Here is a 12,347-nt window from a genome sequence, read left to right on the forward strand (position 1 = left end):
GATGTCTGTTCTCCCCTAATTGATCTAAAGTGATCTATATTAACACAATCCAGATAAAAAGTCCCAGGATGATTTTTAATATAGAGAAGTTGGTTTTAAAATTTATATGGAAAAGCAAATGAAATGGAATAGTCAAAGCAATTTTGAAAAGGAAGAACAGAATTGATGGACTCCCACTTCCCAATTTTAAGACTTCACTCTAAAAATCAAGAGATGAAGAAAGCGTGGTAATGGGAAAAGGATAGACACCTACATCATTGGAACAGAAAAGAGAGTCCAGAAATTGATCCACAGACATATGGTCAGTTGATTTGTGACAAAGGTGCAGACTCAGTTCAGTGAAGGATAGTGTGGGAACAATTGGACATGCACATTTATAAAATGAACCTCAATTTCTTTCTTACACCTTATACAAAAATGAACTCAAAATAGATCATAGAGTAAAATCAAATGTACAACTGCGTAAAGCTTTTTGGAAGAAAACAGAAAATCTCTCTGGCTTTGGATTAGGCAGTGGCATCTTACAGATACATACCAAAGCACAATCCAGAAAAGACAAAATTGATAAATTAGATTTTATTAAAATGAAAAACTTAGGCTTTGCGAAAGACACTCTTCAGAGAATGAAGAGAGAAGCTATAGATGCGTAAACATTATTTGCGAATCATATATCCAACAAAGGACTTGTATGCAGAATATATAAAGAATTCTCAAAATTCAGTGATAACAGAGCAATTCAATAAGAAATGGGGTGAATGATGCAGATACTTGACCAAAAGATATACAGAGATGGCAGATAAACCCATGAAAAGATTTCAGTAGCATTAGTCATTAGAGAAATACAAAATTGTAATCACAGTAAGATACCACTACACATCTGTTAGAGTGGCTAAAATCAAAATAAGTTTTAAGACTGATAATAATACCAGCTGACAAGGGTGCAACATAAGCAGAAATATCGTTAGTGGGAATGTAAAATGGTAGAGTCACTCTGGAGAGCAGTATAGTGGTTTCTTATAAAGTTAACTATAGGTTTACCATACAACTCAGCAGTCCCCACCTAGGTATTTATCTAGAGGAATGAAAATTTACATTGTCACAAAATCTTGTCCACAGATGTTTATAGCAGTAGTATTAAAAATCACCAAAAGCTGGAGGTTCCTCAAAAAATTAAAAATAGAACTGTATGATCCAGTAATCACACTACTGGGTATTTACCCAAAGAATACAAAAATACTAATTCAAAAGACTATCTGAGTTTTCATTGAGTCCTAATCATTGATCACAGATCACCATAACAAATATAGTAATAATGAAAAATTTTGATATACTGCAAGAATTACGAAAATGAGACACAGAAACATGAAGTGAGCAAATGCTGTTGGGAAAATGGTGCCAGTAGACTCGATGCAGGGTTGCCACAGACCTACAATTTGTAAAGAACAAACAAACAAACACCACAATGCAGTATCTGCAAAATATAATAAAACAAAGTAGACTGGTATATACATAGTTTATTTGGAATTTAGTGAAAGTGTAGGTTTTTCTCTTAAGCTTCTGTATCCTTTTAAGAAATAATAAGAGCAGTCAGACAATAACCTATTTTATTGTGAGTTAGCATCAATAGAGGTTTTGAAGTCTTAGAGCTTAGTTATATCCAGTCTTCTGATTTGTTATCCTGAGTAATGGCATTTGAGACAAATGCCCTTTTAAAACAAAATAACGCTTCTCATTTATTTTTCTGGGTTTTGGGTTTTTGTTTTTTAGACACAGTGAAGCATACACATGGACAAATCCTACGTGCTGTGTACATAATATCATTGTGGGTAAACTCTGGATTGAGCAGTATGGCAATGTGGAAATCACGAACCACAAGTAAGATGCTTTAGGGTTCTTATCTATCCCTTCAACTGTCATCAGCCTATTCCCATGGACTTCATTTTTTTTTAAAGCTGTAATAGAGCCTGATGATAATTTAAGAACCAGGCAGTGGGACTCTTGGGTAAATAGAAGCTCATCCGTGTGATGAATGGAGTTCATTAAAGTTTCTGATTAGGGAAGACTGGGTGAAGTCTGAGTTTTCACAGATGAAATTTATAATTTCATCCTCAGTTCATTTTGTTTATAGTGCTTAGTTTGTATTATTCACGGAGGGGGTGAGGTGGGAAGAACACAAAAGTTAAAAAGAGCTGGTTTCAAATCCTTCTTTGTGCCTTTAGTCAAGTGTCTTACTCGGCTTGGGCTGCTGTAACAGACCACAACCAACTGGGCACTTAAACAGTAGAAACTTATTTCTCCCAGTTCTGGAGGCTAAGAAGTCCAGGGTCAGGGCTGTGGTAGCTCTGAGGTCTGGTGGAGGCTCTCTCCTTCGTTTGCAGTGGCCATCTCCTCATATCCTCACATGGTGGACACAGAGCTCATGTCTTGTGTCTCTTTAGAAGGGCAGTAATATTTATGAGGACTCCACCCTCATGACTGTAGTACCTGCAGATACCATCACACTGAGGGTTAGGGCTTCAGCATGTGAATTTGGGGAGACACCATCATTGATTGCATAGCAGTGGGTATCACCTTTTCTTGATGGTGAGTCCAGTACTAATTGGAGATCAGCCATGATAACCTCTGTGTGGAGCCTGGCATGTGTTAGAAAGTCTAGAGCAGCTGCTCTAGAAGGGTCACCTTCCTCATTATTCTCTATTGCTGCTTCCGTGGTGAACGGTCATCCGAGCTTAATATCTTCTTCACAGGACTGGGGACAAATGTGTGTTGAATTTTAAGCCATGCGGCCTTTTTGGTAAGGAATTACACAAAGTCGAAGGCTACATTCAAGATAAAAGGTAAAGTTTCCATTTTAAATGTTGAGTAGTTAGTATAGGTGTCCTCCATTAAATAAAATGTCAGTATTAAAATCTGCCATAACCTAGGAAACAAGCATTTCAGTGAGTTGAAAATTTTTCTTCTACAAGGAAATATGTTTCTTTAAAGAATCTGATTCATAAGCATCTTTATAGTAAGATTCAATTACAGCAAAACACTGGTTTAATTGTTGGCTGAATATCCATTTCTCTTGACAGCAAAAAGAAGCTCTGTGCCCTCTATGGGAAATGGACCGAATGTTTATACAGTGTTGACCCGGCCACTTTTGATGCCTACAAAAAAAATGATAAGAAAAATACTGAGGAGAAGAAAAACAGCAAACAGGTGAATATTCTGTAAGGTGGTATCAAAGGAATCACTGGGCTCTTAAATTTGTACTAATCGTTTGGAGGTCATAGTTTGACCTTTTTTTTTTTTTTTTTTGGCTGTGGCAAATGCACATAATTTTTCTCCCTGCATCATCTTTATTTAATTGAGGTATAGTTGAAATACATCCGTGAATCTTTTTAAAGAGCAGATGACCGGCCCTGGTAGCGACTGTTTGCCGTTACCTTCCACGGAGTCTGGGCGCCCGCCTTCCGTGGCTCTGTGCGGTTGTGCGTGCGGCGATGAAGTCACACAGCTTTGGGAACTTAGAGTTCATCTTGGACAAATGTTCTTTTCCTTTGTGTTTACGTGCCTTCGGAGTTGAGATCAGTTGATGGTTTTAAATTGCCTCCAAAATTGTTTCCTACATTTTCACGCCTGCTAGCAGTTTTGTTGCTCTCTCTCGTGTCTAAACCACCGAAGTGAAGTCCAGCGCAGTCGAGGGAGTCGTTCTGCCCGCACACACGAGGCGCCAGTGTGTGCGGGGAGCTGGGGGCCCCGGGGTTAAGAGCACACACTCCGGCGGGGAATCCTCTCCGCCACTGATGAGAGGGGGCTGGAGTCAGGTTTCCCGCCTTCGCTCTGGCACCTTCAGTGCCTTCGTTTGTAGAACGGGGGTGATAATAGTACCTAGCGTGTGAAACGAGTTGACGACTGTTGGGGGGGTGGCTTGGGGCTTCCTGCAGAAGCCGTGTGTGTGCGCGCTGGCCCCGCGGGCTGCCTCCCGGCTCCCCTGGGGCGACTCCCTAGCCTGTGACGGTTCAGCCCGAATCTTCCTCAGAAACAGGCGTATTTATGAGTGGCTTCCTTTGTAAACCAAGTGAACCAGGGTCCTGAGGCGAAGGAAAGGCGCTTTATTAAAGTGTCCGGGGCACGCTGCTTTGCCGTGGCTCCGGCCCGGTGTCGCCGCTCGGTCTGTGCGCTGTGCTGCCTCCTCCTCACCTCCGCGCCCCGCCCGCTTTGCCCCCGTGCGCACGCGCATCCACCACTCCCTGCAGCAGGGACAGGCCGGGAGACACTGGGAACCCTGACACGAGCCGGTGGCAGCGGCTCTGGCCGGCGCGAGGCCACCTGGCAACGACAGCCTCGCCCGCGCACGTGGCGTCCCCCCTCCTTTTACAGAGTTGGGGTGGGGGCCACGGACATGAGCGAAGTCCCAGAACATGTCCCTCTTGTCCCGTGAATCCAGTCGGTCTTTGTAGACAAGTGGCCTTCCCCCTTGGAGAGAGAAATGACTCCCCCTCATTCACGCCTTGTCCGGTCCCCCTGCCTGTGTGCACGGAGCTGCTGGCGGCTCCCGCGGTCCCTGCGTGCGTTCAGATGTCACGGCGAGCTTTTCCTCGTGCTGCTGTCACCTCTCTGCTGCTGTGCTGTAAACTGTATTTTCACTGAAGCACCTCGCCCAGTAGTTTCACATTTGGTGACTGTGTGACATTGGGAGTATTACTTAACCTTCCAAAGGCTTAAAATCTTTATGTGTGTGTGTGTGTGTGTGTGTGTGTTTATATAGATATATCTATATATCTATATCTATAGATATATAGATATATATAGAACCGCAGTCCTCCTGCGTCCCCATGGGCTGTTCCGTGAGGACTGACGCCCAGGAGCCTCCCGCGCAGCGCCGCCCGTGGGCCACAGCCGGAGGAAATGGCCGTGTCCTTGTGAGACTGACGTCTTTATAACTGCTCTTTTTATCGATTGCTTTTAGGATCCGTACTGATTTTGTGTCACTGGTACATGCAGCTAACCACCCCAAGAATTTAACCTTTTCTTATTCTTACAAGGTTGCAGTAAATATTCCACTGTGTTATTTTGTCTTAAAAAAAAAGGTAAGCCGCAGAAACACCGCAGTGGAAAGCGGTGGTGGTGACTGTCGGGGCTCGAAGGCAGCCGGAGCTGAGGGCCGTGGCGCGCAGCTGCGGGGGCTCCCAGCCCCTCGGCCCGGGCATCCAGCGGCTCCGTCCGCCCGCCATAGCCCCGCGGAGACGGCCGAGGAGAGGGGCGGGGCCTGCCTCCTGCCGCAGCCGAGCTCGTGCTGCGCCGCGGGCCAGTTCAGCGCTCCAAGCGCGCCGGTCGTAAAGCGCTGCAGTTGTGCCCGTCTGTTGGCTCTTGCAGATGAGCACTTCTGAGGAGTCGGACGAAATGCCCATGCCGGACTCTGAAAGCGTGTTTGTGATCCCTGGAAGTGTCCTCCTGTGGCGAATAGCCCCGCGGCCTCCAAATTCTGCCCAGGTGAGACTGGGCCCCGCCGAGGGGGCCTCGCGGTCCGCACTCCGCGCCGAAGGGTGCTCTTCCCCGGCGGCGCGGGGCCGGCCAGCCGACCCAGAGGAGCGAGGCGTGCCGTCAGAAGCCAGCAGAGGCTTCCGTGGGCCGGTCCCCTCGTCGCCTGAGATCCCGGGCGCTCGTGCCGTCCGTGGCCCTGGGTCGGGGTGGGAGTCGTGGCGGCCTCTTCAGTAAGGGCTGAGGCGTCAGGCCGGCCCTGGCCTGATGCAGGGTGAGGCACACCCCCAGTCCAGCAAGTACGGACTTGAATGACGTGAAAAGAATGTTGGTTTTGCTTATAGTTGTACTTCAAGTTGACGGGTGGGGGATGTTTGTGTGGCCTGCTAGAGAGTTCTCTGAGACACTCGTGGGTGGGGCGGACGTGGATGAACACACTTCGTGAGACAGGTGGTCGGAGCAGGCCGGCCATCGTCCCAAGACGGAGGGAGATCATTGTCAAGTCCCGCCGTCTTCCGGGGTTTTCAGGGTGCCTTATGCCTTGCTCCATGTTAATTTGGACATTTTGGGGACTTTCAGATGTATAATTTTACTAGCTTTGCAATGGTTTTGAACGAAGTAGACAAGGACATGGAGAGCGTGATTCCGAAGACAGACTGCAGGCTGCGGCCCGACATCAGAGCCATGGAGAACGGGGAGATAGGTAAGGGGCCCGACATCCGAGCCATGGAGAACGGGGAGATAGGTAAGGGGCCCGACATCCAAGCCATGGAGAACGGGGAGATAGGTAAGGGGCGTCTCCGCGGAACGTGAGGACTCCCTGGCGCGGGGACGGGGTTTTGTGAGTGAGTGCACCTTGTGGTACAAGCATTTGTCGGCTCGCTCAGAGATGTTTTAAATTAAAACTCAATCTAAATTCGGTAGCTTCCATTTAGATTCAGTATTTCAGTGATCCTCCCTGACAGTTTACTATACGACGTATGGCCAGAGACAGATCTTAAATGTCAGAGGGGAATTTGAGAAAAGAATAGCATCATTATGAACTTGAAACTATATACTAATTAGTTCGCAGTATATTTCAGAACTTAAATACTACCTTGTGAGCCTCAAAGAAGAGCATGGTCTTGGTTAATTATAGCAGTTTTAGCTGGTGTTACATTTCTTCTAATTCAGTGGTTCTCAAAAGGGAAGCGGTCCCCCCCCCCCCCTCCAGGGGACATGTGGTCGTGTCTGGAGAGTTTGTCCGTCTGGGGAACTGCTGCTGGCCTCTAGTGGCTAGAGGCGGGGATGCTGCCAGAGGTGCTGCAGCGCCCGGGAGGGCCCCACAAAGAATCAGAGGGTCCGAGGTGTGGGGACACCGAGGCCGAGAGTCCCTGTCTGGGTAGCCTGGTGCTCCCTTTGAATGATAAGTGAGACAATGCACCAGGATTTTGGAAAACCGTTTGAATTTCTTATGACTGGAATGTGAAGGAGCTCTGTGAGGCCTCACCAAGGATTAAGAAAAAATTCACATTTATTCAGTTTTTCCACCCAATTTTTCACTGAAGCTTTGTAACATAATTTTTTTGGTCTTAAGAACAAGCAGGTTCTTTTGGTAAGTACAGAGCTTGTTAAGGGTGAGACTGTAGAAAGAGGCGACTGGCAGAGTGCCAGCTCTGCCTCTTACTGCCTTAGGTACCTGTTAAAATTTTAATGTAATGTCAGTTTTCTAATAAAATGGACAGATCATGCGAATGCTTGTGGATGATGCTTCTCTGTAACATTACTGTGCCCAGAAGTCTCTACTTGTAGAATAACTAGTTTCCATCCATGTTTGTACCTTAGATCAAGCTAGTGAAGAAAAAAAACGACTGGAGGAAAAGCAAAGAGCAGCCCGCAAGAACAGGTCCAAGTCGGAGGAGGACTGGAAGACGAGGTGCGTGTGGCCCGCAGGCCGCTGTGCGGGGCAGGGCGGGGGCAGGCACCGGGCTACAGAGCTTTCCCAGGCCTGGAGAGAAAAGCTCGTTCCCCCAGGTATTCAAGCTGAAAGACTTGCATGTGTGACAAAGGAAAGGGGCTCTTTGAAAATTAAGGTTAAAATATTCCCACACAGTTATTGCAGGTAAGTGGTTTAAGGAAACTCTACCTTCCATGTCTGGCAAAGTTCTTGTCTTATTATAAGAGGGAAAGTAAATTCCAGAATGACAGATTTTGGCACGAAAATAGGTTCAGAGCCATTTGCTTCTACGTGTATCCAGGATATTTAGACAGTGCCTTTACTCTTCCAAACACAAGGGATTTGACATGCAACAGAAATACAATTTGTATAAAGAACATCTTGGATTCGATTCAGAAATAAAGTGGGCCATAAAATTTCTTAGTTTTGAAAATTTTGGTTTTTTTTGAGAGGAGTTGCATAGTGACCTTATTGAGTAATAGAATCACTTGTAAACAGGAATAGAATAAAAACATTTTCTGCATTTGCATCACAGAAACCATTGTCCCATAAGTCAAAGTCATTAAATAAATTGTAGAGGCAATATGGACATGCTTTTGCAAGCATTTCAGCAGACATTATTTGGGAGTCCTTTTGCATCTTAGAAAAAGATAATCAGAACTAGAAATAACCCTAGATTTCATCTAATCCAGTGGTTTTGGGGCTTAGTTAGCCTTAAAAATCTTCTTTGCCAGTGAATGCATAAAGAATCTCCAAATACTAGAACTCATGGAGGCAGAGCCACTGTGGTTGGTGGGGGGTACCGCAGCCGGTCCTCACCTTCTCCCACCCCGTTTGGACCGTGGCTCCCTAGACCTCCGTGGAATACCATTTGAAAGTGGACTAGAAATCCCTTCGTTGTTCAGAGAAAACAAATGCTGATGTATTTCATTTTGGGGACTTGCTCGAAGACACACAGCTAGTAAGCCCCGGACCTGTGACGGGAGCCTCCACGTCCATCAGCCTGTCAGGCCAAGCTCCCCTCCGATCCCTTTGAAAAGATTGGATTCATGTTATCATTATTGCTGGTCTCTTTTGCAGAAACCCCACTTTCGTACTATATTTCTGATTATTAACTCCTTTATTTTTCTGGTCACGTTTTCAGGTGTACAAAGTAAGTGCAAAGTCCACAGTTTTTACTGTCAGTCTTAGCATTCAGAGCAGCGAGCTTCAGACAGCGGTGTGGCAGCCTGGAAGTCAGCCTAGGCGCTGTGCCCATGAGCTGCCGCCTCAGGCCTTTCTTCCACGGCTCGCTCTCAGCATCGGTAGTGCCCATGTGAATGTACGTGGTTTTGAAATGATCCTACTGACCCTTTGTCAAAAGAATCTGCTTTGAGCTGTTTCTTAGTTGCTGTAAGGAGAGTGCACATTCACTGACTTTACTTCCTGATTCTTCTCAGGACTGATGATGTGTTTGAGTAGCGCGGTTTGGCTTGAGGTGGGGCAGGGCCGTTTCTAAAGGAACATTTGCTGCTGGTTAGAGCTAACTAGCCTTCAGAGAAATCAAACCCAGAAACATTAGAATCTGTCCCAAATTCCTCCATGCTCAAAGCTGNNNTTCCTGCTAATACAGATTTCATTCCAAGAGAGTATAGGCTCCAGAATTTTTCAGGCTGTAAACTGTGGTCCGTGCTTGTGAAAATGCCTGCTTGAAATCCTGACCTATTTTCCTAGAGGAGTTGCCACTACTACTGAGTACAGTAGTGGGACTGGGGAGGGAGTGGAGGGACTGGTGAGGTACAGGATTTGAAGTGGTGGCTGTGGCAGGGGGGTGATGTGTTGAGGCAGAAATGTTGCCTCCCCCCCCCCCAGACAGTGTGAGTAGCATGCAGAATTCATACTTGATAGGATGCTGTTTTACTGATACCCGCGGACTCTGGAGACCCAAAAATACTGAATAAAAGGTGGTAGCAAAGAAATCGTATCCTCCTCTTTGCTGTTACCCGTGCTTGTCTCAAATGTTCGAGTTTAGAAAGACAAATCAGCTGGACTTTTTGGTTTATGTAGGAGGGGTAGGATGATAGCAGAGGTTTCCAGACATGAGTGCTCAAAATTAGAACTAGCAGTTGAAGGAAACTCTGATTCTGTGCGTCAGACCATCGATTCTGAGGTGCTCCCCTCTAGTGCAGTGTTTGGACTCTCTCCCAGGGCACGCGGCCTCTGAAGAGAGGCTGTGGTTGCGGACATGGTCTTTAGAGAACTTTGCTTACGCCATGACACAGGGCCTGAGGCTTGGTTCATTTTTTAAATTATTTTCTGTTACCTTGATTTTGATGCGTCTGCTTTTCTGAAGTGCTTGACTTTGCTAAGGCTAACTACAAAAGTGCTTTTACTGCTTGGACTTTGGGGACCGAAAGGAGTGTAACTATATGCTTCATATTATTAGATAGAATTTTCTGACTTTGATCAAGTAATGGTTTTTAAATATATTTCCACTCCAGTTAACCAGATCTGATGTATCTTGATCATTTAAAGTAAATTTTATGTAGATTAATTTTATGTAAATTAAAGTAATTTAATTTATTTAAATTTTATAAATTTTACTTAAATTTTCTAATTAGGAAAAAGTCCCAAAAGCTAAACAGAGAATTTAGATGTTAATATTCTAGAACATGTGGTCTGATGGGCATCTACAATGTGATCCTTCAAGGAATCTACCTGATCTGAAGCATTTTTTTTCTCTAAGGACATTTTGTGCTGCTCTAGGGTTAACAGGAGCATTTGGGATTTATCAAACACATCTAACCTCATTTTAATAGAAGCAGTTTACCTAACACTTTTTTTTTTTTTTTGGAAAGAGTGGCAAAGACCTATGAAATTTTTCCACAAATGTTACTCTGAAAACAAAATCATACTTAGAAAATGTGATGCAGATTTAATTGTGAACCTTCTGAGCAAGTAATTTTGCATTTCCCTTACCTGAAGGAAGCTGGGATTGTGGGAACTAGGTGGTGGTTTTAAAGGGCAAGGAAATGATTAGGGCAGTTCTTTGCAGGATTAAAGACCGATTGGAATGTTAACAGCGAGGTGCAACCTGAGAAGCTATATTAGCATGAGGAAAATGGAGACCCAGACAGATGCATAGTAATTTCAGTGGATGTGTGGCATAGTATATTTAAAAATCATGGTCTTTAAAATCAAACTTAAGTTTGATACCAGTTACTAGCTTGGGCAAGTTAACTTCTTGGACATTCCACTCCTGCTTTGAGTTTGGGGGCATTAACTCTGAACCTGATACCTTCCATGTTACTGTAGGTATGTTGTAAAAGTTCATTTCCTTATCCTAATTCCTTACCAAAAAAAAAAAAAAAAACACACCTTCTGGTAGAAGATAAGGAATGGGGCTAGAGGACAATCAGACAAATAGATTTGTTCTTACACCCCCTACTAGACAGAAGATTCTACTCCTGCTGAGTATTCCTGCCAGATGCTGTGGAAAAATCCATAAACCTTTTGTGTGGTAATATTACATATTTTGGAATATTATTCTATGTAGGTGCTCTCTAAAAACAGTAGGACTTCTTTAAAAGTCACTTTGGAAATCCCCAAATCAAGAGTGAGGTGAATTGCTGCAGGAGCTAGTGAAGTGGCAGGAACCCTGTGATTTCAGTTTCCCCCGGTCAATCTTGTCCTTTCTCTCTAAACAGGTGGTTCCATCAAGGTCCTAACCCCTACAATGGAGCACAGGACTGGCTTTACTCGGGCAGCTACTGGGACAGAAACTACTTCAATTTGCCTGACATTTATTAAAGTGCAGACAAGTCAGGGTGTTTGGCTAATTTACAAATAAGTCTTAAACCTATGTTTTTAAATTTTTTCCTTGGTTTCTACTCATCTTTTAAGAAAAAACCTGCTCATGAGATAACTTGCATTTCACCAAAAAGTAGGGCATAAGGTGATATTGGTGATGAAAGTCAGGAAAAATGGGTAATTTCGCTATCCAAATAGACTTACTTATTTGGAATACTGTTTTATAGAGGTAAGAGAAACTGTGTGGAGAATATGCTTTTTATGGTTGCTGTTGCCATATTTACTGAAGGTTTATACCCAACTGTAACTTTAGCTTTATGGAATTATATAGTAATCCCAAATCAAGTTATTTTGAATATTTTTATGCCGTCATGCTTGAATGTTTTAGATGTAACTTTGAAATGTTTAGAACTCTTCTATACAATGTTTATGTGCTCAAATGCAGAGAAGGTTATGTCATTTTGTAAAGACTACGTTAAAAAGATGGCTTTTCTTCATACTAATTCTCTCCAGTTTACCCCTTCCCATCTCTGAAAAGAAAAATTACCTGAATATTCAGAACAGGTGTTCCTGATTTGAAAATTCTAAAGAATTAATTGAAAATTCTAAAGAAACTGGAAAAGGTATTTCACTTATTTTAGTGCTCTGAATTTACTTTTACAATTAAAAGGTGTTTGAATTAAAAATTTGTATAAAATCTAGCAATTCACAAAAATGCCCTAGAAATAGATTCTAATCATCATTACATAATGACAAACCTTTTTAAATGCTTCAACTTTGTGGCAAATGCCACCAGAGACATTAAGTTGCACTCATGTATTATAAGTACCAAACTATATAAAAGGAGGTCTTGTGCATTTCAGGTTTGCAAGGCACCCGTGTACTTAAAATATGTATGGAGACCTGTACAGTAGCTTTGCCCCTTTAATTGGGGTACATTAATCTTATGGTATTTATCCACCCAACCCCAGACTGAGATCTTGCTCCAAGGGGCTTTAGGTAGCTGCCAGTAAATTATTTTAATTGCTGTAAGTTAACAAGTGTTAAAATGAAATAATCTACCTGATGCTAAATAAAGGCTTTAGAATGTTCCCCAAAAGTGTGGTTTCTTAAACTTTCGAATACACTTACTTATGCTGGCAGTTAATCTGATCCT

The 12,347-nt window shown here is 43.7% G+C and overlaps 1 protein-coding gene across 3 annotated transcripts in view; it reads left to right on the forward strand.

The window, feature by feature from the left end:
• OSBPL1A (oxysterol binding protein like 1A) overlaps positions 1 to 12,282 on the forward strand; it is a 222,853-nt gene extending 210,571 nt beyond the window's left edge. For all 3 annotated transcript variants that reach the window (XM_040632633.1, XM_040632634.1, XM_040632635.1), the window contains 7 exons: positions 1,768 to 1,875; positions 2,748 to 2,837; positions 3,075 to 3,201; positions 5,362 to 5,478; positions 6,046 to 6,169; positions 7,291 to 7,381; positions 11,089 to 12,282. In XM_040632633.1, coding sequence (XP_040488567.1) covers positions 1,768 to 1,875; positions 2,748 to 2,837; positions 3,075 to 3,201; positions 5,362 to 5,478; positions 6,046 to 6,169; positions 7,291 to 7,381; positions 11,089 to 11,191 — 760 coding nt within the window. In that variant the 3' untranslated portion in view covers positions 11,192 to 12,282. The remainder of the gene's footprint in view (positions 1 to 1,767; positions 1,876 to 2,747; positions 2,838 to 3,074; positions 3,202 to 5,361; positions 5,479 to 6,045; positions 6,170 to 7,290; positions 7,382 to 11,088) is intronic.
• Positions 12,283 to 12,347: the final 65 nt, after the last annotated feature.

The sequence above is a fragment of the Ursus maritimus genome, unplaced genomic scaffold, assembly GCF_017311325.1.
Source record: "Ursus maritimus isolate PB19 unplaced genomic scaffold, ASM1731132v1 scaffold_18, whole genome shotgun sequence".
Classification (NCBI taxonomy): domain Eukaryota; kingdom Metazoa; phylum Chordata; class Mammalia; order Carnivora; family Ursidae; genus Ursus; species Ursus maritimus.